This window comes from Branchiostoma floridae, chromosome 16, assembly GCF_000003815.2.
Source record: "Branchiostoma floridae strain S238N-H82 chromosome 16, Bfl_VNyyK, whole genome shotgun sequence".
NCBI classification, from domain to species: Eukaryota; Metazoa; Chordata; class Leptocardii; order Amphioxiformes; family Branchiostomatidae; genus Branchiostoma; species Branchiostoma floridae.
The window spans coordinates 15,905,579-15,929,659 of NC_049994.1; the positions used below are offsets into that span (position 1 = coordinate 15,905,579).

At 41.3% G+C, this 24,081-nt stretch overlaps 2 protein-coding genes across 3 annotated transcripts in view; one reads left to right on the forward strand and one right to left on the reverse strand.

Annotated features, from left to right (window-relative positions):
• Positions 1–601: 601 nt before the first annotated feature.
• On the reverse strand, positions 602–6,928 carry LOC118403832 (mannose-6-phosphate isomerase-like). The gene is made up of 9 exons (XM_035802685.1): positions 6,870–6,928; positions 5,276–5,409; positions 4,568–4,759; positions 4,089–4,230; positions 3,357–3,551; positions 2,690–2,863; positions 2,239–2,344; positions 1,708–1,822; positions 602–1,184 (listed from the first exon to the last, which is right to left on the reverse strand). The coding sequence occupies exons 1-9, from the start codon at positions 6,883–6,885 to the stop codon at positions 969–971; spliced, it is 1,290 nt and encodes a 429-aa protein (XP_035658578.1). The 5' UTR covers positions 6,886–6,928; the 3' UTR covers positions 602–968.
• Positions 6,929–7,431: 503 nt separating this feature from the next.
• LOC118403851 (protein phosphatase inhibitor 2-like) overlaps positions 7,432–24,081 on the forward strand; it is a 27,967-nt gene continuing 11,317 nt past the window's right edge. Inside the window, exon 1 of one of the 2 annotated variants that reach the window (XM_035802711.1) lies at positions 7,432–7,615. In XM_035802711.1, the coding sequence (XP_035658604.1) occupies positions 7,494–7,615 (122 nt within the window). In that variant the 5' untranslated portion in view covers positions 7,432–7,493. The remainder of the gene's footprint in view (positions 7,616–24,081) is intronic. The other variant, XM_035802712.1, reaches the window with a different exon arrangement.

Here is a 24,081-nt window from a genome sequence, read left to right on the forward strand (position 1 = left end):
CACGTTTTGCCACGTGTTACATAACTCAAGTGTCATGTACGGTTATGTAAGGCCTAGGGCCGTTAAACTTTACCTAGTTATGTAAACCTGAACTTTGGCGGAGGGAAGCAAGTGCCCTTTGAGATCCTTTGACTGGCCTTTGTCACATAAATTGTTTGACCCCAATGGAATGCCCACGACCACCTGTTGATCTCTTGCTTCGTTGGAGCAGCTTACAATAAGAACACTCAGTTTTCAAGACTGCAAGCATAGCTGACCCACAGGAGATATCTCTTGTGCCAGTTAATGCATGTCATAGACACTCTACTAGACAGTCATTGCATGATTATAGATTACCGAATACAAGGAACAACAGCGGGAGGAGAACGTTTAATTACAGATCAGTTAAACTGTGGAATCTGCTACCCAGAGATTTTAACATTGTCTCAGATACACGGTTGTTTAAGAAGATGATTTTTTACGGATCATACGTTTTAGTGTATATAAACCTCTGACATCAAGACAACTGTGAGACTGCTACCAGTTGAGCTACAGGGACATAGCTCCACTCGAAAACTACCTGAACGTTATTGTGAGGGGCTACAGAGATGAAAGAAAGAAATTCAAACAACTTCACACACATTTTTAATCAAAATACCACCATATCTAAGATACTTTTAGTACATCGACATCCTACAGATTGTGCCCATTCTATATTACACATCTCATAGGACAGATTTTACAAACATCAACAACATTCAAATAAACTTTCATACTGTCAACTTGGACTTTCATCTGCGTTTGCATTTAACGTAGTGGAGTGTTCAAACTTTGTTCCAGCACAACGAGATATTAGCTTGAATTATTTTTTTTCTGCTAGTTCATTCTAGTGACGCTGAAGAAGAGTGATGGGTGTGAATTGTCTTTGATAAAATGAGGTATGGGATCTTTCTTTCATAAAATGAGGTATGAGATCTTTCATCTTGAAGCTAGACGGGGCAGTAGGCCCGGAACATGAGGAGACCCCTGGAGCTGATCTTCAGCTTCACGTCCTGATTGGCTGAGATGAAGATGGCGGCCCCGCGCTTGAAGCTGATTGGTTCCCCGGCGGTGACGTTGGTGCCGGTGGCGTCGCCCTTGACAACCAGTACGATGCTGGCACTGCTCATGCGCGAGATGACGTAGGACTTGGTCTTGGACGGGATCTTGGAAAGAAAGACAAGATTTGCCCTGAGTTCTTACTGTACATTTTCATTTTAGCAACAATAAGAAAGATAACGGTATAGAAAGATATAGAACCGTACCTTCCAAAGAGAGAGAGAGAGAGAGAGAAAGAGAGGGAGAGAAAAAAAGAAAGAAAGAAGAGAGAGAAAACACACACACACACACACACACACACACACACACACACACACACACACACACACACACACACACACATATCCTGATTAAATCTCGCTAGTAGTAGCCCGCCCTACAATCTATAGAGGGACCAATTACAGCCCTGGACAGCAGAGTTTGTGTTACACAGACTAACACACACACACAAATGCAGCTGCAGAGAGCTTGAGGAAGGAGAGACAGAGAAAGGCAAAGGCACACAGAGACGTTTTGCAATAGTGTTTTGAAATTTGATGTACTATGTGTTTGCATATATGTTTTGAAATTTATGATCAGACGCCAACTAACCATAGCGGATATAAAAGAGACTACAACAACAACCTTTACCTCGATCTTGGCGACGGCGAAGTCGTCGATGCCGGGATCGTAGAACACGACGTTTGGGTCGGCCGGGTCCGGCTTGGTCTGCATGATCTTGTCGGAGCACGGGGCGGGGTCGTACCTGAAGATAGATGTATGAAATATAGTCATGTAATGACATGTTATATGCGTTTTGCGTATTTTGTCTTTGTATCTGAATCTGTATAGCTGGTAAAACATCCATTCGTCGTAAGCCGTATTACACACCAGCTTCGCAGGCATGCCACAGCAGCTGGTTTTTCTTGCACTGAACAGCCTGTCACATAAGCACCAAGGACTGATCTTTTCGCATCTACTTCAAGCGTTGCTTAAAGCAATCTGATTAGAATGCTCCTGCTCTACTTGGTCACAGCGAGCTCGACTCTCAGATATGATCATGATTCTTGAAAATAATTTGAATAAAGCAAAAATAAATAAAACCGAACTTCTGCTCGTAGAGTAGAACTCCCTAGCGGAGAAGCATTATGACTGTCATGCCCAGATGACATCACCACTGACCTGAGCATGTCGCTCAGCGTCTCGAAGTCGTTGAGGCGGCTGAACTGTTTGTCTGTCAGACCGCCGCACACCACGTTGTCTCCGTTTGCCAGAACCTCCACACAGTCTGGAAACATGTACTACACTTTAATATTGTTTGTATTCTCGTCTAGACGTAAGGATTTGAAATGAGTTTAGATCAATCAAGGATGTCCTTGGATTAATAAATTAGATACTGTCGATTTCACCGATATATACTGATGCATTGTGCATTTTACTATAACGTTACCATTACGTGTATTTTATTTGCTTCAATGCATAGCAAGACATAGGCATAAACTTCTCGACAAAACTTACGCATGGTATCATCCTAAAATGACCTTGCATCTTTAACCCACCAATATGGTGGACACTTAACTACGTCACAGTCACGTGACTACAAATGTTAAAATCACGTGACTTCAAAACTCACCTCCGGAAATGTAGGCATGCGCCTCGTTGACAGGCACGTCGATGGCCTGGTTGGGGTCAATGTCCACCACGTTCAGCAGATAGATGGCGAAGCACCCCCTATCGGCCGGGTACTGCCTGTGCAGCTGAAGGAACAGCTCACCGTTACTGGCCGTCACATCCCGACCTGCGGCAACTAAAGTTATAGAGAAGAAAAAGAAAGATTCTCTAAATTGTGCTACAATTTTAAACATTATAACCGTACACCAAATTGAAGTGTTTACCAACAAGATTTCGATCAGTCCTCTGATCCTTATCAAGTTGTAATGACCCAAAGCCTATATCACATCCAGATCGGAAGTGTGAAATGAGCAAAGGGTCAGAGGTGCTTGGTAGTTGGTATCGGCCCCCCGTCTCGGTTGAGGGAAGGTTGATGGGCTCTCGCTAAATATGTTTGATTTCCAAACCTTCTCAAACCAGGGAGATAAACTTTCTTAAATTACCACCAAGAGCTATGGAGGTAGCTTGGAAAGAATAGATTTGAGGCGATTTTAATAAAGCCGTTTCGACCTCGTAATAGATTTAAACCCATTTTGATTTTTTGAACATGAACGGGGCCTTTTAAGCCAGTATTCTCGACGATCGAACTTTCTTGGTAACTACCATAGATGACAATAGCGATCTCTTACTCTCTTTGTTGATTCTCTTGTCCATAACAGCCAGTAGCTTGGCGACCACCTCGTCGTTACAGAGCATCAGGGCCCGGAAACATTTCTTCAGGGACCGGAGCGCCGCTTTCTGGTGGGCGGCGTCAGACGCGCCTGCAGCCGAGAGGAACTCCTCCGACACCTCGGCTCCTATCGCCTCGTACAACTCCGGAATCTCTGCAGTAATTAAACGTTGCATTTTTGGTCTTTCTACATCTTGAAGTTATGCAAGCAAATGTCATGGTCACAATTGGAAAAGAGGGACCTGCCGGCAGGGTAGCTTACGGGCTATTTTTTCACTTTCGGACGTCACCCTCAGGTGGCTACCGGGCTATTTTAGGTCAGAGCAGGGCCCCGGACTTCTTTTAAATTCGCAGTTGCAATCAAAGTAATGACCGTCAGATTATGCTGACTATAAGGTGGGTCCTTTTGTACATGATAGCAATCAGAAATCAGTACGTACGTAACACTGCGTAAAGCGGTGACTTTAAGGATGAGACATGATATGAAGTGTTGAAGACCAACATCGTACCCTAAAGGCAGCCGGCTCTCTTGACCTACGATCTGGATGATCGTAACCGCGATCCGCGATGGGGATTGGGTCAGTATAGGACCAGGAAGAATAAGAAGATGCGTTATTGCTTAAAATGGGTTTAATCGTTTGGGTTGCGTTAGGGCTGGTGATTCAGGGGTTAAGAAGAAGAATATACGTACCCTTGAGGTAGCCTGCTATCTCACTGAGCGGTCTGAAGCCGCACATGCCCCGCATAGGTGTCAGAGCGATGGCGATCTCAGGCTTGTGGTTGTCATCCGGGTACTTCTCGGGGTGGCGCGCGAACAGCTCCTCCGCGTGTTTCTATGGCAACGAAATTCAAAACTTGTGAAGCCATCTTATTAAAAACAGAGACAATGTTTTATCTAATTGTATCATGCTAAATGAAATGGGAGGGGTTGTTATCCGTTTCTTTGTGTATGTCAACTAAGACTTCAATAGTTGTCTTGGTTTATTTATCTGTTGCATCTATTAGTGTTTCCTTCTGTATGAAGTATGATAAAAATGTAGCATTCACTAGCTTATACAATATTCAATACCTTATAAGGATTTCGGTACCTTCCATGGGATTCAATACCTTATAAGGAATTCTATACCTTATTAGGAGGGATATCATACCTTATTAGGAGGGATATCATACCTTATTAGGATGTGCCTGTAGGGGCAGGGCCGTGTCGAAGGACAGCACCTTCATCAGGAACGGCAGCTGACCTTTGAACTTTTCCCGCACTTTCTTTCCCAGGCAGTCCGGATGTTCGTCAATCCAGGCCTCCAGAGTCTTGTCCGTGTCAGCCACGTAACATGGCGACTTTCGGTGGGTCCCCATCCATAGCTAACAATCACATGAATCAAAATGTTATCCACATGTGTCCTCACAAACGTCCAAACACATTTGACTAGTTACTAAAATGACGTTTTGAAGAAGTGAATTTGGTAAATGCGGTTGGTGGAGTACTTTAAGTTTCTCACCTCAGCGTAGGTTGTGTCAGAGTTAAGAGAAAAGAAGTAGAGAAAAGCCGGGCTGGTACGGACTACCTGCCCCACTGAAGGCTTCACACCAGAGGCGTCGCCAAAAATTGGCATTTCTGAAGATTTTGAAATCGCGCCTCAGCGTACATTGTTTTTGGGTTGAGATAAAAGCCGAGCTGGTACGGGCCGTGTCTGTCTATGGGTTTAGAGAAAAGCCGGACTGGTAGGGGCTGAACTAGTACAGGCAAGCAGGAGCCGCGCCACTTCTAACTCTAGTGACTCAACGTCTTCCTTAACACTACACCATTAGAATCAACCCATTGGCGCTGCCTAAAAGTAAACCTTTCCGAAAGTTTCCAAAGACGTTAACGTTTCTTACCTCAGCGTAGGTTGTTTCTGAGTTGAGGGAAAACCCGGACTGGTACGGGCTGGACTCCAAAAGCCGCGCCACTTCGCTCTGTCGCCCTTTCTTCCCCCACAGGTACAGCTGGGTCCCGCATTTCAGGGGAAACACTGGGACAAAATAAAGGGACTTTCAAAGACTGGACACATACCGGGAGAACGCCCAGTGAAGGAAGTACAGATACCGGACACCAACAGATAATAGAGATAATTCATGTGAGGAGCGACCCAAACTGGAATTCTACAGTTCCAACCTGTTCAAAGAGTTAACCTTACTCCACTCGAACAAATACAATTTTTTAATCATCATAAGTTTCAGTCAGAATGTACAGTGTACTATATCATGTATACCTTGCAGCTTTGCGCAAAAATGAGCCTAGAATACATTTCCCTGAATTCTTTTTCATGATGTAGATGATAATTTCAGCACTTTTCGATTTCTTGCGACACGCTCACTGTGTATTAATATCCGTGACAAGTGTTTTACTCATGAATCATTGAATGTACCAAAACAGCCAATGGGAAAGGGCAATAAATAAGCATTCCATGTGGTGCGCCGCAATTACTAGACCAAAATATGACAAACTGAAATCAAGTTTCCAAAATTTTGTGTTTGATTTATGTGAACAAAATGATATATTAGTGCATATAACATACATGTAACCATTGCATGCTCTGCTATTTTTACTTCAGCAATGTGCGCCCCCTAGCGGATGGCACAGGTATTGACATAAGAAACTTTGACCCATTTTAACCCTATATAAACGTCACGTGTAACCTTACACCAGGAAGGGGGCGTGGTTGTAATCTGACTCCAGATTAACCATTCTGTTTACATGTTGTTCGTCACGTAAAGATGAATGCGCTCGTGTTTCAACCCTAACCACCTGTGTGTTCTATACGCGCTAAATTTTTGCCCTGCGATGTTCAGAGATCAAAAGGCGACCGCCGATATTGAAGGATCTTCCGTGCCCTTTTCCGGATCCGGCACAAGATAGCTAAATTTTGTACCAACCGTCTACTTCTGTGCTAAGGTGACCCTCAATATCCTATCAAAAGCGACTCAAACCAAAAGGCCTGTGAGATACGAATTATTTATACGCAAACTCCAGCGAAAATTAATCAAAACGCGCCTTCCCTACGTGCTAGTTCGCGTGAATTTGGACTTTGGAGCCCCAAGCGACTACCTGACCTTTTGGCAGTCATATGCAGGAAAGTAACAAAGCTGCATGTTATAAAGATGAATCATTTCTATTCAACTGACACCGCAAATCACCGTGTGATATTGCATGCGCGAAAGAGAATGTACAGTATTTGATAGTAGGGGCGCTCTTTTCGCTAAATGAAGCATTGCAAGGCTAAGGTCAGGACGTAGAGAAGCGTCGAATACCATCGATTCTAAAGGTGAATGAATATCCGCAAATAACAAAGCCGACAGAATTCTGCTATTGTTGTTTTCACTGATGTGGTGTGGGTAAAATCATCGCACGTTCTATCGGTGCGGAAATAGTCTTATGGAACTTCATACAGGGAAAATGGTGTGAGAAGCTCTGGGCATTGTACGCACACACCTTTCGCTTCCGCCATGATAGATCCAGAGAGAGCGTGACTTTCAAATCAAAGGTCATTTGTATATTATAATATTACGTCACTGCCATAGTGAAAGTTCTGTTTCAATAATGTGTGTGTGTGTGTTTATGCATGTTAACATTACAATGTATGTGTGTGTCTGTGTGATCGGGTGACGGTGTCTGTGTGCTTGTTAGTGAGTGTGCGATCATGTTGCTGTCTGTGTGCGTCTAGACGTCTGTAAGCATGCGGCACCTCTGTTTGCGTTTGAAAACAAACAAGCTAATTTCATTATCATTATTGTATTACCATTAAACGTTAACGTTACGTTTATATAAATGAAAACTTTCTACGTAAAGTTAACGTTAGTTACGTTTCTTACAACAGATATAATTGCTTCGATTTCAAACGAATGCGTCTTTGAATCGTTCTTTTAGCCGACCTGTATGACCATACCTCACTATTGTAGTATTTTTCACCTGCGTGTTTTACAACACCCCATCCCCTTCCCTCCCTAGCATGACATCGGTAGGCGCACCTACCCATCTTCCCATCAGCCCAAGCGATTTGTCGGATTTTACGACAGTTTCCAGCCCGCCCGGTTTGCGGCATCCATCAGATCCATCATGGCGGCGCTTCACGATCCGGACAAGCAACCGCGCCGAGGAATTCTCAAGAAAACTTCGAGTAAAGGAAGTTTCGACGCCCCGCCCGAGTTCAGGACGCCCGTGCCGGAAGCCCAGCCCAGGTAAGACCGTTGGTACCAGTCTTGCCACCGTACTTTCTTCGCAATCCGCCCGTACGCACACTGACATGCCTTGCGTCGGAGCTCCGGAGAGCCAGCCCCCCTAAAAATCCGCTAAGTTTTGGTTCAGTGAATCTCCGACTCGGGTGACAGTGGACCATTCTAGCTTCATTCAGTGCCGCTCTTGCGTTCGACTGCTCTTCTGAATGTGTAGAAAAACATCGCTTTGTAGCGAGATAACTTTTACAAACAAAAACCGTTCCCCTCGAAATATTTTCGAACTTCCCCGTTTCCTCATAAGAGATTATGACATTTCTATGTTGTTCTTTCCCAAAGATGATTTAAGACTTCATTTGCTTACGCTTCTATATATCCAACCGTTGCTGTATTTAGACTTTCTCGTTCTTTCTATAGAACTGGCAAAGAGCAGATGTCAGTAGCTCTTGCCCTTGGTTTCATGCCAATAAAAATAACGGTATACATGTAGCAGGATATGTAGTACATGTACAAGTGCACGTACAAAGTCAGAGCTGTCAGTTTTCTCAGTGTACAGGAATCAGAGCTTCTCTCCCAAATTGTTGTTCTCTATAAGCATCTCACCTTAGTTAAAAGCCGAATCCAGAATAAATGTGAGGTTAAATAAACACGAATTGACAAAAATATACATTTGGTGATGAACCTATCATATACCAGCTTTCACACAATGTGTTTTGTATAATTGTAATCAAGGAGGTACCTCCTTGTTGTAATGGAAAATGTTTATAGATTTATTAGGGATTTAAGGATATAAATACTATAATCTGTGTCTTTAAGTTACAAACATAAAGGTATTATTGTTTACTAATATAAGGCGTACCCTTGACATGACTTCAGAAATAAATAAAACCCTTGATTTATCATTTAATAGGTTCTGTACACAGAATTTTCTATGCAAAGGTTGAGTGCACCAATGCACCTGTTTCCCCCAAATTAACCCCATTGTATTGCTTCTGTTGCAATTCCAATGGTATAGAAAAAAGGAAAATTTGGAGCACAGGTGGTAGGGTGAGCATTGTTTGCTACATGTCAGTTTGCCCAGTATGCAATTGTGTACATGTATTACACAAGACCATGTGTGAGTGACCTTTGTTCTTGACCAAGGATCACCAGATTTGGCAACATGAACATGCGTCCAGACAGTGGCAATGTGAAATATTCTGTGTCAATTTCTCCTCGTAAATATCAGGCTATTTTGTCTCTATTTTCATTTGGATTGCAGGTATCCCTCAATAGAATATGTTTGGATCAAGGTAACATCATTCATGTTATTGATAACATTCATTTAAAATTCCAAGGATATTGCTTTATCCTGAACACACATTTCATAATCTTATGAAACATGCAACTTCCATTTCCAACTGTCTTTTGTCCATCGTCAATCTCTCAATTTGTGACTATTTTGATACGATATTTAAAAGCTCTCACTGAGAGTTTCAGTGCAATTTTTTTTCATAACATTTGTGAAAGTAGCATTTATGCGCTTCTTCTTTCCTATGGGATTACTCAGTATATAATATAGTGAAATGAATAAGACGTTGTTTCTAAAAGCTCTGCGATAAAGGCATGTATCTATCAATCATCCAATACAGTTGCTTTTGACTTGAGTGAAGCGCAATAGCTACGCAGGCATTCGTTTTTGGCTGGTTATATTACATTGACTTGCCTGTCACAGCTAAGCCATGAATGTTTATCTACAAATTGCAGCTACGAGTAAGTAATAAAGGAGCCCTTTTGGAACTCCATGGCCTTCCAAATTTCATTTGCAATGGCACTTGTGTTCAAATAAAGAAGCAATGTTGCACTGCAGATCAAGATAAATCCGTCTGAGACTCTGAGCGAAAGTCTGTACCTTGTAAGCTTTAAACTTAAAAGTGAGTTTAGTCAGAGTCAAGTTTTCATCACACCCCTCTGTTTTAATTTTGAGGCCTTACAGTCATTGCTTGAAGAAGAGTGTCTGATGAACCTCTTCAACGAGGCCTTGCTAAATGATAAATCTTTACTGATAAGTTCAGTTCAGTTCATCCATCTGGTGACATTATGAAGTCCCTGAAAAAACTTAACTCTAGATACTTATAAATTAAAATTTCCTATAAATAATATATACCTTTAATTGCTCTGTATGAAGAGATCCTACTGCATTTGGTATGTCGGGCTCTTCAGCCTTTTTACTAAGCTCGTTCCATGGCTAATAATCAGTCTAACTGAGACTAACAGTACCGTGGTTCACTGGGCTCAACACTGTATACGTAACTGCTAGCCAGCCCTAACCCCTGCTGAGTTGACCAGGGTGTTTGGCTGGGTTGGTAAAAGGTGGAAGTGTCCTAATGCCCTGCATTGAATGATCTGTATTCATCTACTCTCATGTAGCTGACATATAAATAATTGCCATTCGGCGTAACACACCAGTTTCGCAGGCATACTGCGACAGAAGCTGGTTATATGAATAAATGAATGAATGAATATTGCACTGAACGACCTGTCATACCTAACCTTTGCACATATACTAGTAAGTTAATTGTAAATGTTTCAAAGCTCCTTCTGTACTTTGTGGCAACGATTCGATTCAACTCAACAAGTTATCTTAGCTGGTTACTTCCTTGAACTTGAAGACTTCAACACTTCCTGACATTGACAAATGGGATCAACAGTAGCCCTTTGTGGTCTGGTTGTGTTTGTGACTTTGCTTTGAAAAATAGAAGCAACCACCTTTAGGTACCAACACGTCTGTTTTTGTTCGTTGTTGTGTGTTTGTCTGCCAATGTTAGATTGTTTGAACAAGTTTTTTCTAAGAAAAAGGGGGCAAGGCCAACAATATTGTTGAGATAGGAGAGAAGCCAGGCAAAGGGTAGTGGTGCAAAAGGTGAATTGTATATTCATAGCATCTATATGTATTGTAGGTTTGGACCAAGAATATGGTTATATGATGCGTTTATGAAGGTTAGACATCTAGGTAAGCAATATTCAAATACAATTCAATCTCTACAACTGGATAAAAAAACGGATATTTACTTCCGGACGTTTCTGTAGCTGTCCTTGCATGGAATTGTCCTGCTAGCTCATTCTAGTGACGCTGAAGAAGAGTGATGGATGTCACTCGAAACGTCTGGAATTAAATATCCGTTTTTATCCAGTTGTACTTGTAGAGATTGAATTGTATTTGAATTGTTGTATGATGAATTGATGATATATTTTGGAATGACTACTACATGTAGTACTTGGTTCCTTGAATGGGAGAAGTGTGCTACTGGTTTGCAGGATATTGACAGTAGCATACACACTCCTACATATAGGCCGGCTTCACTCCTCTGCCAGCTTTTGATATTATCTTATGCTACCATAGAATCTGCTTGGAGATTGATTGACAACATGAATTTTAGTAATCTTAACATCTGCAATTTATTTGATACAAGGAATCAAATCATGAAGAAAATAGAGTATCAGATTCACTCCAATGGCTCTGATTAAAAGAAAATGACTTACAATATTCAAATTTGTTAAAGTGGAGCATTTTGCATGATTTGCCTCCAAAGTTTGTAACTTTAATAATCAAGTGATAAGTAATGCTTCCGCCTGTGTCTGTAAACCCAATTTGCAGAAAGTATTAGCCAATTTCTTGGAAGTTGTGTGCGTATGTTCCAAGATCCTTCCAATGAATATATGATATAATCTGCACATGTTCATGAATGCCAATGGAAAGTTTAGAATGAAGGAACATATTCAGAATACAAATTCTGTAATACTATGTAATAGGAAAAATTCATGGAAGTTTATGTAACATTTTTTCCTAAACTAGATTCGAACAATGTGATATTGGCAGGATTCATTGTGAGTGAGTGAGTGAGTGATGAGTGAGTGATGAGTGAGTGAGTGAGTGAGAGTGAGTGAGTGAGTGATGAGTGAGTGAGTGAGTGATGAGTGAGTGAGAGTGATGAGTGAGTGAGTGAGTGAGTGAGAGTGAGTGAGTGATGAGTGAGTGAGTGAGTGTGTGAGTGAGTGAGTGAGTGAGTGAGCGAGCGTGCGAGCGAGTGTGTGTGTGAGTGAGTGAGTGAGTGAGTGAGTGAGTGTGAGTGAGTGAGTGAGTGAGTGTGTGTATGAGTGAGTGAGTGAGTGTGAGTGAGTGTGTGAGTGAGTGAGTGAGTGTGTGTGTGAGTGAGTGTGTGAGTGAGTGAGTGTGTGTGAGTGAGTGAGTGAGTGTGTGAGTGAGTGAGTGAGTGAGTGAGTGAGTGAGTGAGTGTGTGAGCAAGCGAGTGAATTATCAGAAAACGTTCTGGAAATTTGAAGTTTCTACCTTTATTTGGAATGATTTGTTACAATAGTTACTTGTAACAAGAATTGTTATGATCATATTCTTTATAGTTAGATGATCAACCTGTATTTTTACAATATTTGTAATGATGAGTACATTACTATGCTACGTGTATGCTACAGGAAGAGCAACATGTCCGCTATGCGGCCAGCATAAAGCCTCCTGATCATCTTCTCTCTGATAACTAGCTGAGATGCAGACACATCTGCTACAATACCCATTAGAGGCTACCCCTTAATACCGATCGATCCCTTGAGGTGTTAACCCTTAAACTGCCAGAGTTTCAGCCCTATAAAATGCTATCAGTGCCAGGGTTGGCTGCTGACATCCAAAAAGAAACCCCCGAACAAGGCTGAAGTCCCTAACTTCCCTGGTTCGTGTGCTACATGCACGCAAAGCTGCTACTTCGGGGGAATATGCTATCCCGGATATATTCGGGCACGGCACACAGGGCATGTATATGTGTGCCGGATATATCGGGGTTTGGCAGTTTAAGGCCCTAATTTCTAAAAACTTGAAACCCAAGAGTGAAATTTTCCAAGAAAGCTCTAGCACCTCCTTTCTTTCTGTTTCTGTGTAAATCCAAGGATGAAGGTGTGTTGCGCCAAAGGGCAGTTGTACTGCCTATATAGATCAAGGAGCTTTCATCATGTTGAAAGCTGCATGTAGAGATATCTGATAGATAAAGTGAAAGAGCAAAGAGAGCCAAGGCTGAAATTCAACACTCAATACTGTAAATGCAGAAATGTTCGCGGTGGATTAATATTCGCGGTTTTCGCGGCGACCACTTCACCGCGAACTTAAAACCACCGCGAACATTTTCCTATTATTGTATTTGATTTTGACTGCAGTCTATGGTGTTACCGCGAAATTAAAGCCACCGCGAAAAGTCATTTTTCCCGCTACCGCGAAATTTAGTCCCCGCGAACTTTAAGGCATTTACAGTACTTTCACAGGGCTTTAGACTGAAGACTACTGCATGGCATGATTTATTGAAGGCAAAACTAAGGCTTTTCCTTGGTTGTGGGGGAACTTAAAGTTAAAGTGGGGTTGATGCACATGCATGGCTAGCTGTGTTGACATTTAGAAATTCACAATGTTATGTTTATTCTCTTAATACATCCTCAAGCTACAACCTTATTCTCTTTCTTTAGAAACATCATTACAGTAAGTGCACTTTAGTAATACTGTAAATGCATTTAAATTTGCAGGGATTTAATTCAGCGAGTTAGCGGGAAAGTGGAGTGTTCGCGGTGGTTTTAAGTTTGCAGTAGTGCCATAGACTGTAGTCACATACCATAATAGAAAATATTTGCGGTGGTTTTAAGTTTGCGGTAAGACTGCCTCGCGAAAGTTGCCAACATGAAACCACCACGAACATTCAGGCATTTACAGTACACTACAGTAACAGTAACTATTTTCTTAGCTTTCCTGAATCTGTGGCTTGTCTGTCTTCACCTCAAATTTGTGTTGTTTAGACAAGCAAGTGCTTACAAATGACATCACTCCCTTGGCATGTCAGCAACCCTAATAGATCCAGTCAAGACGTCTTGGTACTTTCTTAAGGGCCCTCTTGTCAGGCCTAGCCTTAAAGTTCTAAAGACCTTTCTGGTGGGATTTAGGTGCCTAAACCGGAAATATTCTATTAAAATTTTGCTTATTGATGATAAGGAAATAATGTTTCCATTCATATTTTTGTTATTCTATCACATTTCAAGTATTTACATTTGCCTTAATAGATAGCCATTATCAATGAAGACTACCAGTCCTGTATATTATATCTTGTACTGGTGTAGTTGTTTTCAATGGAACACAAGAGGGTTTTCTATTATGAAGGCACATCTACACCAAAACGTCAACTCAACCCAGGCTAGTTTTTCTTTACTTTTTATCCCAAGGGGTTGAAGTTTTGTTTTTGCATGTCTATTTACTAGTATGTGTGTGTTTGTGTGTGTGTGTGCATGTCTGTATGTGCACAACTACAAGGCACATCTACTGGTACTCTCCAAGCAGATCCTACGGTAGCATTTGCTAGTATCAAAAGCTGGCAGAGGAGTGAAGCCGGCTTAGGAGTGTGTTTCGCTACCGGCAAATGGACGCCTCTTGGCTGACTACACTGGCTTCAGCCAGTTTGGTACTATCTTATGCCATTGTAGGATCTGCTTGGAGATTAATCTACTGGTACATCAAAGAACCAATCCAACCCAAGCCAATCACTAATAAACTAGAATTGAAAGCCCTGACCTCATGGATCAGAATCAGATTGACTAGCCACCACACTTCCGCAGACTGCTATAAAAAGAAGTTTAATATCCCAGACAGAAGGTTTGTCCTCCGAAGCGTAAAATTATTCGTTTTCCATCAGAAGGTGACCGGCGCACTTTAGTGTGCGATGTTATTGCCAAATGAAAGGTCCGTGCCCAGGGAATATGTCAAATTGAAATTATAGTGGCTCCCGAAACCATTAAAGTGGAATTTCTCACCAAGAATTAGGCGGGTCGTTTCAGCTCACTGTTGAGCTGTTGGCAAGCACACACAAACATCACTTTACGTCGTACTGTGTATCAATCTTTGGTTGTTTGGAGGAGAATTAAACAAGAAAAGTGTAACTATGTAGCAAGAAGGATGGGGGGACTACACAACTAGGTATGGGGTTTGTAAGACTTGTAACATCCGATAAGGATCTGTTTTGAATGTTTTGCTGCATGTGTATTTTTAATCAAAGTATTAGCAAGTAGTAGGATAATTTGCCACACCAAATTATTTCAATGGCTGTCAGTGTCAGACAATGTTGAAATCACATTTACAAAACAACAGGACATAAACAGTGAGGTAGGAAAAAAACGTGATTCTGTGTCTGACGTCATTTTCACTTACAATCCAAGCAGAGGTTGGACTCCAACTTCTTATGCATTTTTATGACCAGCAAAAGAGAAAACACGACAAAATCAAAATATGAGGAAATGCCTAAGATTAAAACAGACATCTAAAGTCAAAGTCAAAACAAGATTTAGGCTCTTCTTCAAGATTAATTTCACTTTCTGTAACCTTGCTAACAAAGGTACATGTATAGACTTTCCCCGAGACTCTGTTTTCTTAGTTTTTGATTACTTATTTTACACGTGCCACATAAATGTGCAAAACAAGTCAAACCCTTCTCTGCTGAAAGATTATATACGGGCTCCTAAAAGCTATACTGTACGATCATGTATCTGACAACGTCCCCAAGCAATCACAAATTTTGGTTGGTCCTGTTCATCTTTCGCTGACAAGCCAACCAAAGTATCTCCATCTGAAAACATAATGTTGTCAACTTGAAATGAAGTAGACTGTCAACAGGCAGATCTGCCAATGCCAGTTTCAAGGACAAAGTTTGCATTCTTCTTTTGCCCTGCACTTGAACATGAAGTTAGCAAAGGCAGGAAATAGCGACTTGTGATTTGAACATTGCAGAATGCAGAACATTTATATTAAGAATTTTACAGGCCAAAAAAATTCAGGGCTTTTGTCATAAATCAGAAGTGAGTTTGCAAACTTTAAGGTGCTTGTTGAAATGTCCCATAACATATATACTTACAAGAGCATATTTTGATTGTACATATGTGCCTCCTAATTTTGCTCAAACATTTGGTCCAGATTCAAAATGAGTTCTTAAGAGTTTTCATAATCTATTCACAACATCAAGCTTGTGGCAACCTTTTTTTTTACAATTATTTGACTTTGAATATAAATGAAAAAGGAGAATTGACTTTGACTTTATTGATGAGACAAGTCATTACATGGGTCTGCCTAGGCAGCTTTGGGCTGGTAGCGGCAGAACCTACAAAAATGAGGACGAACATACAAAGAATACATCACAAGAAAGAAGCTTAAGAAAGAGGCATGTTTATCCAGCAATTTTATTTTATTTTGATGCCCTACCACGAGTTATTCCACAGTTAGCAACACCAACACCGCATTGATACATCTGTGGGACTTAGCACCCTTTAGAACCAGGTCTGTACAGACAAAAGAACAATAGTCTCTACCTGCCGACTTGTGTTCTCCTTTGTTCTGCACACCTTCCCACACAAAGCGCATGGAAACACGACTCCCGCTGTAGCAATAATAATGTTTAACTCCCTTGTTAAGGTTGTCACGGCAACGTTTTGTTCCTTGTCCGAGTGAAATACTAAAGGTGTCTGGGGCTTAGGAAATTGAATTTGGCTCGTAATCAGTTTATCTACCTCAAGGAACAGTTACTGTAGGTAGAATATCACAGGGATAGGAGAATATAGAGGGATGGATTGTATGTTATAATCACTGTATACGTAAAAGGTAAATTGAAAGGTAGTCCCATTACACTCTTTTTTAAGGCCGTAGGGGCAGTGAGTATATGTCTGTGTCTGGGGTACAGTACTGCAAATGCAGAAACTTTCACGGTGGTTTAATGTTCCGCCCTGCTATTTGATACTACCATGTCCTTGTTGCTAAATTAAAAAAATTAGCACTACTTTATTTCTTTAATTCTAGAGACTTGCCTCAGAAAGGATTTTAAACCTAAAGCTAACATTTAGCACGTCACCCCCCGCAACAGTGTGTACTTAAGTCCAGTCTTTCCTCCAGGACTTATTTTGGTATTTGCAGCTTAGAAATATCAACCTGGGGCCTTAGGAGTGGTGTATACTAGCCTGGAGCAACAGAAACTTGAGCAAGTAAAATCTAATAGGGATAGGAAAATATAGAGGGACGGATTAGCAGGGGCTTTCCTCAGATAAACTTGCAAGATGGAGCAGTGCAACCAGGGGGTTGGGGTGAGAAAGGGAGATTTCGGGTGGAGTTTTGGGCCATACCAATTAAATTTCTTGGTTCTTAGATTTTTAAATTTAAAGTGAAACTATAGCAAGAGGACATCATATCTAGAGCAAGAGGGTAGGGAGGAAAACTTGAATATGACTGTATTTACCACATGAAACTGAGTGCACCAAGGCATAAACTTGGACCTCAGGCGTCTTGTCATGATTATGTTTTTCCAGTTAAAGGGTTTGTTTTTTTGTTGTTTTTTTAAAAATCGAGAACCCACAAATTCAGTTGCTGTTGCCAATGATAGCAAAATTTAGACAGACGGATTAGCTGGGCCTTTCCTTGGATAAACCCACAACGGGGAGAGCAAAAAAATGCGAGGGCAGAGCAACCAGGGGGTGGGGTGTGTGAAAGGCTATTTTATGTGGGGTTTTAGATAATAAATTGCGCATTCTAAGGCAACATGAAGGGTAGAATTCCTGTTAGACAGGTCAAAGTTGAAGATAGTGGCAACATGTGAGTAGTAGTAGTAGCATTCTTGGTCAATCAAAATTTAGAATCAAAATTGATACGTGCAGATATCATCATTTTTTTATAGTCGAATAAACATGGCAGTATTGTTTAAATCAATCTTTCTAAAACCATGCTACTCCACACAAGATTAGAATAAATGTGCAAACATGAAATGTTAATCAAATAACCAGTCTTGTGATATATTTGGGCCAAATATGATTAATTGCATAATTTGCCATCCCCTTGATATCAATTTAATGACTAGACTAATCTAATCTTTTATCAAAATCAGTTGTGAGTGTAAATTTAACTAGCACTCATCTTGTGTCACATACAGATTTATGAGTTCCAATCTGTCATTAACCATTTCCCTTGTAACTGAATACTGTAATGCAGAATTTTTCGCGATGGTTTTATGTTTGCGGATTTCGCGTTGCCAATTCACTGCGAACTTAAAACCACCACAAACATTTTTCCATGGCAGGAAGAGACAACAGTGCATGGTGCTACTGTGAACTTAAAACCACCGCAAAAGTCCTTTATCCCGCTACTGCGATATAAAGTCCCCACGAAATTAAATGAATTTACAGTACAGTATAATTTATGAAGAAAAGTATCCCCCAGCTAAGCTTTGTGATTTGAAAAAAGTAATTCTCCCTCAAATGTATAATACATTTTTTGTCATAAATGTAAAATAATTACAGATATTTGATTCTGAATATGTAACTTTACTATGCTAAGCCTAGAAAGTCCTTAATGTATGTCTGTTTTGACTAGACTGACTTGTTTGGTCTGAGCTGCCAACATTACAAAAATCAATCATGGAGTTAAGTATGCTTGTAATCACAGCAGGCTATGCTCTAGATAACAAACATACAAAACTGAGTGTTTTTTCAAGACCGATGATCGTCTGTCACCCTCCTTTAGTCCTTAGGGCTATTCTGACTGGTTCTGCTGTACTTAAGGCCATGTTAAATAATTCTAAGGAGACTCTTTTTACACTGTGAGTGATTGCTTTATTCTCACCAACGTTTTGGCAACTGTCTGTCACCTTCTTCAGGGCAATGTCTGACTGGTTCACATTGTACTGCAGGACAGGTGTCGCTGCTCACAGTTCAAATGTGGTCACAAAACGTAAAGTATTTACATTATGTACACTGCACTTAATGCAAAATATTTACACGTCGATGAGAATAAAGCATTGGTTGTGTAAAAAGAGACTCTTTATTCAGTGACGTACCAACATGATGAAACTATTCACGGGTTTAAGGCCATGTTGATATGATTATATGGATGTCATCCATGCTTGCATCAATTTTAGGCCATTTTTAAGAAAAAGTTTTCCCCTGCAGTGTACGTCATATATTTAACAGCTGCAAAATGAGCAAATAAATGCTGTCAATTGCAAAATAAGAGATATAGATAAATGGCTGCTAATGTCGTAGAATTCCAAAGTCAAATAAGAAGATAATTGAAGAACAAAAATAGAGAATATTTTGTGTGGTATCAGTTACCACACTCTGTGTGGTCAGTCATGCGTTTAGCCTTCCTGGCCACTTAGATTTCATAATGAAGGCAACTTTGAACTTTTTTTTGGACAAACTCTTTTTTATTTGCGCGCTCTTATCAGTTTTGGGGATGACGCAAACTTGTCTTACATTGTGGCACCACTACCGGTATATGCTTGCTTCAATGGCAAACTTAAAACAAAACAAAATACCTCCTTTCCCCTCCTCCCACAAAATCGATTCTCCGCGAACCCCAACCACGATCCCGAAACCATTTACATGCATCATTCAGAATGGCTGGTCCAGGGTTGTAGCCAGACCGTCCTCTATCGAGCCTACCGTTTTCCGTCCCCTATGGAGTGCGGAAGGTGCAACGTTCCTATGGGGATCCAGGGGCACAGTCCCCTGAAAATTTTGAAATCTAGACCCTCTGAAATACTATTTCATGCATTTTGAGGTGTAAATTTTGCTGGTAGACTTAGCTCTTCAGTGCCATCTGTTTTGGTGAAAAATTCCACAAGGGAGACAGTTTTATTATATCTTAACATATCAATTTTTGTCCGTCACAGAGGACGGAACGGGCAAAATTTTTTCCGTCCCCAGCTACAAATTCTGTGAAAGGACGGAAGGACGGGTGCTGGCTACAACCCTGGACTGGTCCCTCCATGTAGTTTATCAGGGTATACTGAAGTACCCATCAAAGGGGCATTTCTACTGCAGGTACTGCTTTGATCACACAGCAGTGCTTCCATAAAAGGCAGACCTGCCAGGACGCCATCTGATGAAAAGTTTGGGTTGGAGACCTTGACTATAAATTCCTGCCACTATCTCTCCGTTCGCGGGAGGAATTTTGCCGCTAGCGAGCTGATAATGGACAGATAATTCAGCCACCTACAATTTGTCTTCTGCCCTTTTGAAAGACGTTATACAGAGATTAATGTACAGTGAATGTTGAAATATTTGAGATGGTTTATTTTTTGTGGTGACCTGCAGTCCACTGCAAGTTCATGACACCATAATGTGCTTTTCAATTATTGTATCTGCACAACAGAATTGTTTGTTTGTGATATTTAATTTCAACTTCAAGGTAGGAGGTAAAAAGATATTGTGTGTATGCGTATGTATAGTCCAGTGGTAACAGCAGCCCTGCCTCTAGAACTAGAAGCTGCTAGTTCAATTCTGTCTGTTGTTGCTTACCTGACAAGCATGCTACTGTAAAAGGTTTGTCCTTGAGACGGAACAGTAAGCAGTCATATTGTGCTTGTTGAATTTAGCTAATGGGAATTTCCCTGCTACAATGAACCTGTAAATACTACGTAACAGTACATACCATTTGTCTTCTCTGTCACGTCTAGTGGAAGAATCTCTCTTCCCTGAGCAGAACTGTATCGATAACACTCTCACTTTCAACTGCAAAGTTAAAACCCCATGAAAAGCTGCTTTTCCTTTCCGCTGTGCCCATGAAAATAATGAAATTTTGTGTATCTTCAGTTAGGTTACCAGTGAACAAGTGCCAGACCCCCACACAATAGATATTTTTGAGACTGGGCTGGGGTCTGGTATACAGTGATTTGTGCGTATCACATAAAGTTCTTACGTTTCCGCATAAAGGCTCTCAAAGCATAATGATCCATGCAGCTTTCATAGGATTTGTACATTTTGGCACAGTGATTCGTGCGTATCTCATAAAGAGTCGTACAAATTTTATAAAGTTTGTGCAAATGCTGTTCAAGTTTTCACCCTGCACTCTGCTCTTACATGTATGATACAACATGCTTGCCATGTATCTCTTCACCAAGGAGAAAACTTTGTAGCACTATTATGTACATTTAGTCAAACTTGTATAAAATACTTAAAATTCACATGTTTCTTACTCGAAGTCTGAATTCTGTAAAAATTCATCATGTATTCCTGCCTGGTATCATCATGAATTGCGTAAAATCCATATGATCACCTAGGCATCCTGTAACCAAGGAAATAACTGTTATGGCCTTGCGCACGGTTATGTGAAAAGATGTGGACACCACTGACAGAAGATGATTGGCTCTGAACGCATCGGTAAGAACCTGAGTGCTTCCAAGACACAAGGGGCCCGAAGGCATCACTGGCAATACTTCTGGCCTGTCAGAATTAAGGAAATGGTGATCCTTTAAGAGTTCCTGCTTAAGAGTGCATGTCCGTAGGGTCAGAGGTGGTACAGCTTTGCTGTGGGAGTATCTGAATCTGTCAGAATGGTATAGCCCTCTTGGATGTAGCGCATCAGCTTCTGTTTCTGTATTGCCGATATAACCTCCCTTCCGCGTAACACACCAGCTTCTGTATCTGTATCTGTGTAGCCGGTATAACCACCCTTCAGCGTAACACACCAGCTTCTGTATCTGTGTAATATATATAGCCGGTATAACAGCCCTTTAGCATAACACGCCAGCTTCTGTATCTGTATCTATATAGCCGGTATAACCACCCTTCGGCGTACCACACCATCTTCTGTATCTATATAGCCGGTATAACCACCCTTTGGCATAACACCAGCTTCTGTATCTGTAGAGCCGGTATAACTGCCCTTCGGCATAACACACCAGCTTCTGTAACTGTAGTGTAGAGCTGATATATCCACCCTTCCTGTAACACACCAGCTTCTGTATCTGTTTACATTGTAGCTGGTATAACAGCGTGTATCTGTATAGCCGATGTAACTACGGAAAGAAACTTGGAAAGGGATCTCGTCTAGTTTTCGCTCACTGAAGAGCTAAATCTTCCACTAGTCTTGACAGAGAAGACAGACGCAATGTACCTGGTCCAGTACTAGTATTTACAGGATCATTGTATTGAATTTTTCTTTTCGACAAGCACAATAAATCGTAGATCGGGTCGGAAAGCTGTCCTACGTATACGTAAGGACGGCAACTTTTTCCTGTACATGTCAGGTGAGAGACGAGAGCCAGGATTCAAAATCCAACCTCCTGGACCAGAGGTAGGGTCAATGACCGCTGGAAAATCCACGTCAGTCTCTACTTTCCTCTTACACAACCAAATGTGTTTATCTCTTGGTCTTTGTGGAATGAGTCGAAAGCAGTGGAATTGCAAATTGAATCTCCATTCTTCAGAGATTTGATTGATGTTCGTAGGCCAAATGTTTTTATTTCTGAGTCTTTGTGTAAGAATCAGTGGCAGAAAGATCTGAGGAATTGAATCTGGAGTTCTGGATCCCTCCGAGGTTTGAGTGATGTTCATAGGTCGCAAGGTGGGAAATCTGAAGTCTCAATGCAATTTTGATGAATCAACATTGAAAAGCGAGCATAGAAACTTGACATGAAGAGTGATGCAACTTACAAGGACTTTCCTCTGTGTGTGTTACAGCCAAACATGTTTATCTCTGAGTCTTTGTGTAAAAAAAAAATCAATCGCAGGAGGATCACAAATTGAATCTGGGTCCTTCCAACCAAGGTTTGACTCTTTGAGTGAATGGTGGTAGGCTTTGAGTCTGGAAATCTGTATTCTCTGTATCGCCTTTTGATGAATGAGTTACAAACCCTTTTAACGTCAAAACGTATCGACTGCCTGACTCACTTGACCCCTCACTGAATGTTGGAAGAGGACTGAGAATTCCGATTCCTCTCTGCTGGACAAGGGTTGACTGGTTTTCAGCCTATCAGATTTAACTTGTTGGTTTTCGGGTCTGACAAGATAATGTCAAGCATGTTGAAAAGCAGCCGTATGGCTGAATAATCTACGAAGGTTGAATGAAGGCTTGAAATGGTAAGATCAACTTCAAAGTAGAGTCTAGACTATAGAACGTTGTCACTCACTTTCTGTATCAGCAAAGGAAAACTGGACGTTCAGCTGCAATACCTTAGAATGCTGATAGGGGGCGCATTATGGAATTTGACCTTCATTTTCCTGAACCCCACCTATACCTACCTTATATCATCAGGATCCATCCAAGGCTTCTCTTATACAGTACATAACTGTTTACAGACACACAGTGTCGTAGACACACACACCAAAAAGATAACCTTCTTGACAAAGACAATGAATGCATTCATACGGCCTCACTGCACTCAATTTGAACAGACGAGCTCCAAACCCTTTTAAAATCAGAATGGATTCCCCACATCACCTACCTGACCTGTTTTACCCTCCACTTAAGCTGGGAGAAGAGACATTTTGAACATACATTTTGGCAATACCTGAGATCTCTGCTAGAGGGTCCATTATGGAACCCGACCTTCCTTTTCCTGATGCCTACCTGCCTACCAAATATCATCAAGATCCATCTGAGGCTTCTCGAGTTATACTGTTCACAGTCACACAAAGTGACAAACACACACACGCACACACTCACACACACTAACACACACAGTCACACACAAATGAATATACCAAAAATATAACATTCTTGACAAAGACAAAGAATGCATTCACATAGCCTCACTGCACGCAATTTGAACAGACGAGCTCCAAACCCTTTTAACAGCAGAATGGATTCCCCACATCACCTACCTGACCTGTTTTGCTCCCCACTTAAGCTGGGAGAAGAGACATTTCCTCTACACTACACAGCAATGGCTTAGCTTAATGCACCTACTTACCCCGGGGGTAACATGCATATTGTAGGTACTGTAAGGTACAAGACAGTGCCAATTTATTTCCTTGGTTTGAATCTTTATGTAAAATCTAACTTTCAAGCAAAATGACAAGGACAAAGGTGCTGATATTCTCCAAGCAGAGGTTGAGTCGTGGAGTAGTAGTAGTCGGGAAATCTTCTATATATATACAGTCAAACCTGTCCAAGACGACCACCCGGGGGACCGGGAAAAAGCGGTCGATTTGGACAGGTGGTCGCTGAGAAGAGTATCGACTCAAAACATGCCCGATGCAAAGTATAAATGGTTGCCGTTGCGTTTAATGGCAAATAGCAAGCACACTGCACGCACGCAAAGAAGCGAGGTCTTTAATGTCAAATACAACACGCACACTGTAAACTGTAAATTTAACCCCAAAATCCGACGCAAACTGGCCGATTTCGGCACAAAATCGCGCTTATTATCATCAAAAATCGATGAAAACCTTAATCTTGAAAATGATGCGGTCGTTATAGGTCCCAATTTTGGCCGGTCGTGGTCGCGTTGGCCAGGTGGTCGTTGTGAAAAGGTCGCTTAATGCTTATGTCAATGGAAAAATAAATCGGGACCGAGAAAAAGCGGTCGAAATGGCCAGGTGGTCGCTGAGAAGAGGTGGTCGCTCGGGCAGGTTTGACTGTATAGTAGTCGGGAAATCTAGCTAGGATGTCCCGACTACTACTATCTCTGTAACTCAAC

Coding starts and splice junctions, on each gene's coding strand:
- LOC118403832 (XM_035802685.1), bottom strand. Junction 3,552..4,088: donor GATAGCAGGCTACCTCAAGG/GTACGTATATTC, acceptor TAATTACTGCAG/AGATTCCGGAGTTGTACGAG. Junction 2,864..3,356: donor CAAGAGAATCAACAAAGAGA/GTAAGAGATCGC, acceptor CTATAACTTTAG/TTGCCGCAGGTCGGGATGTG.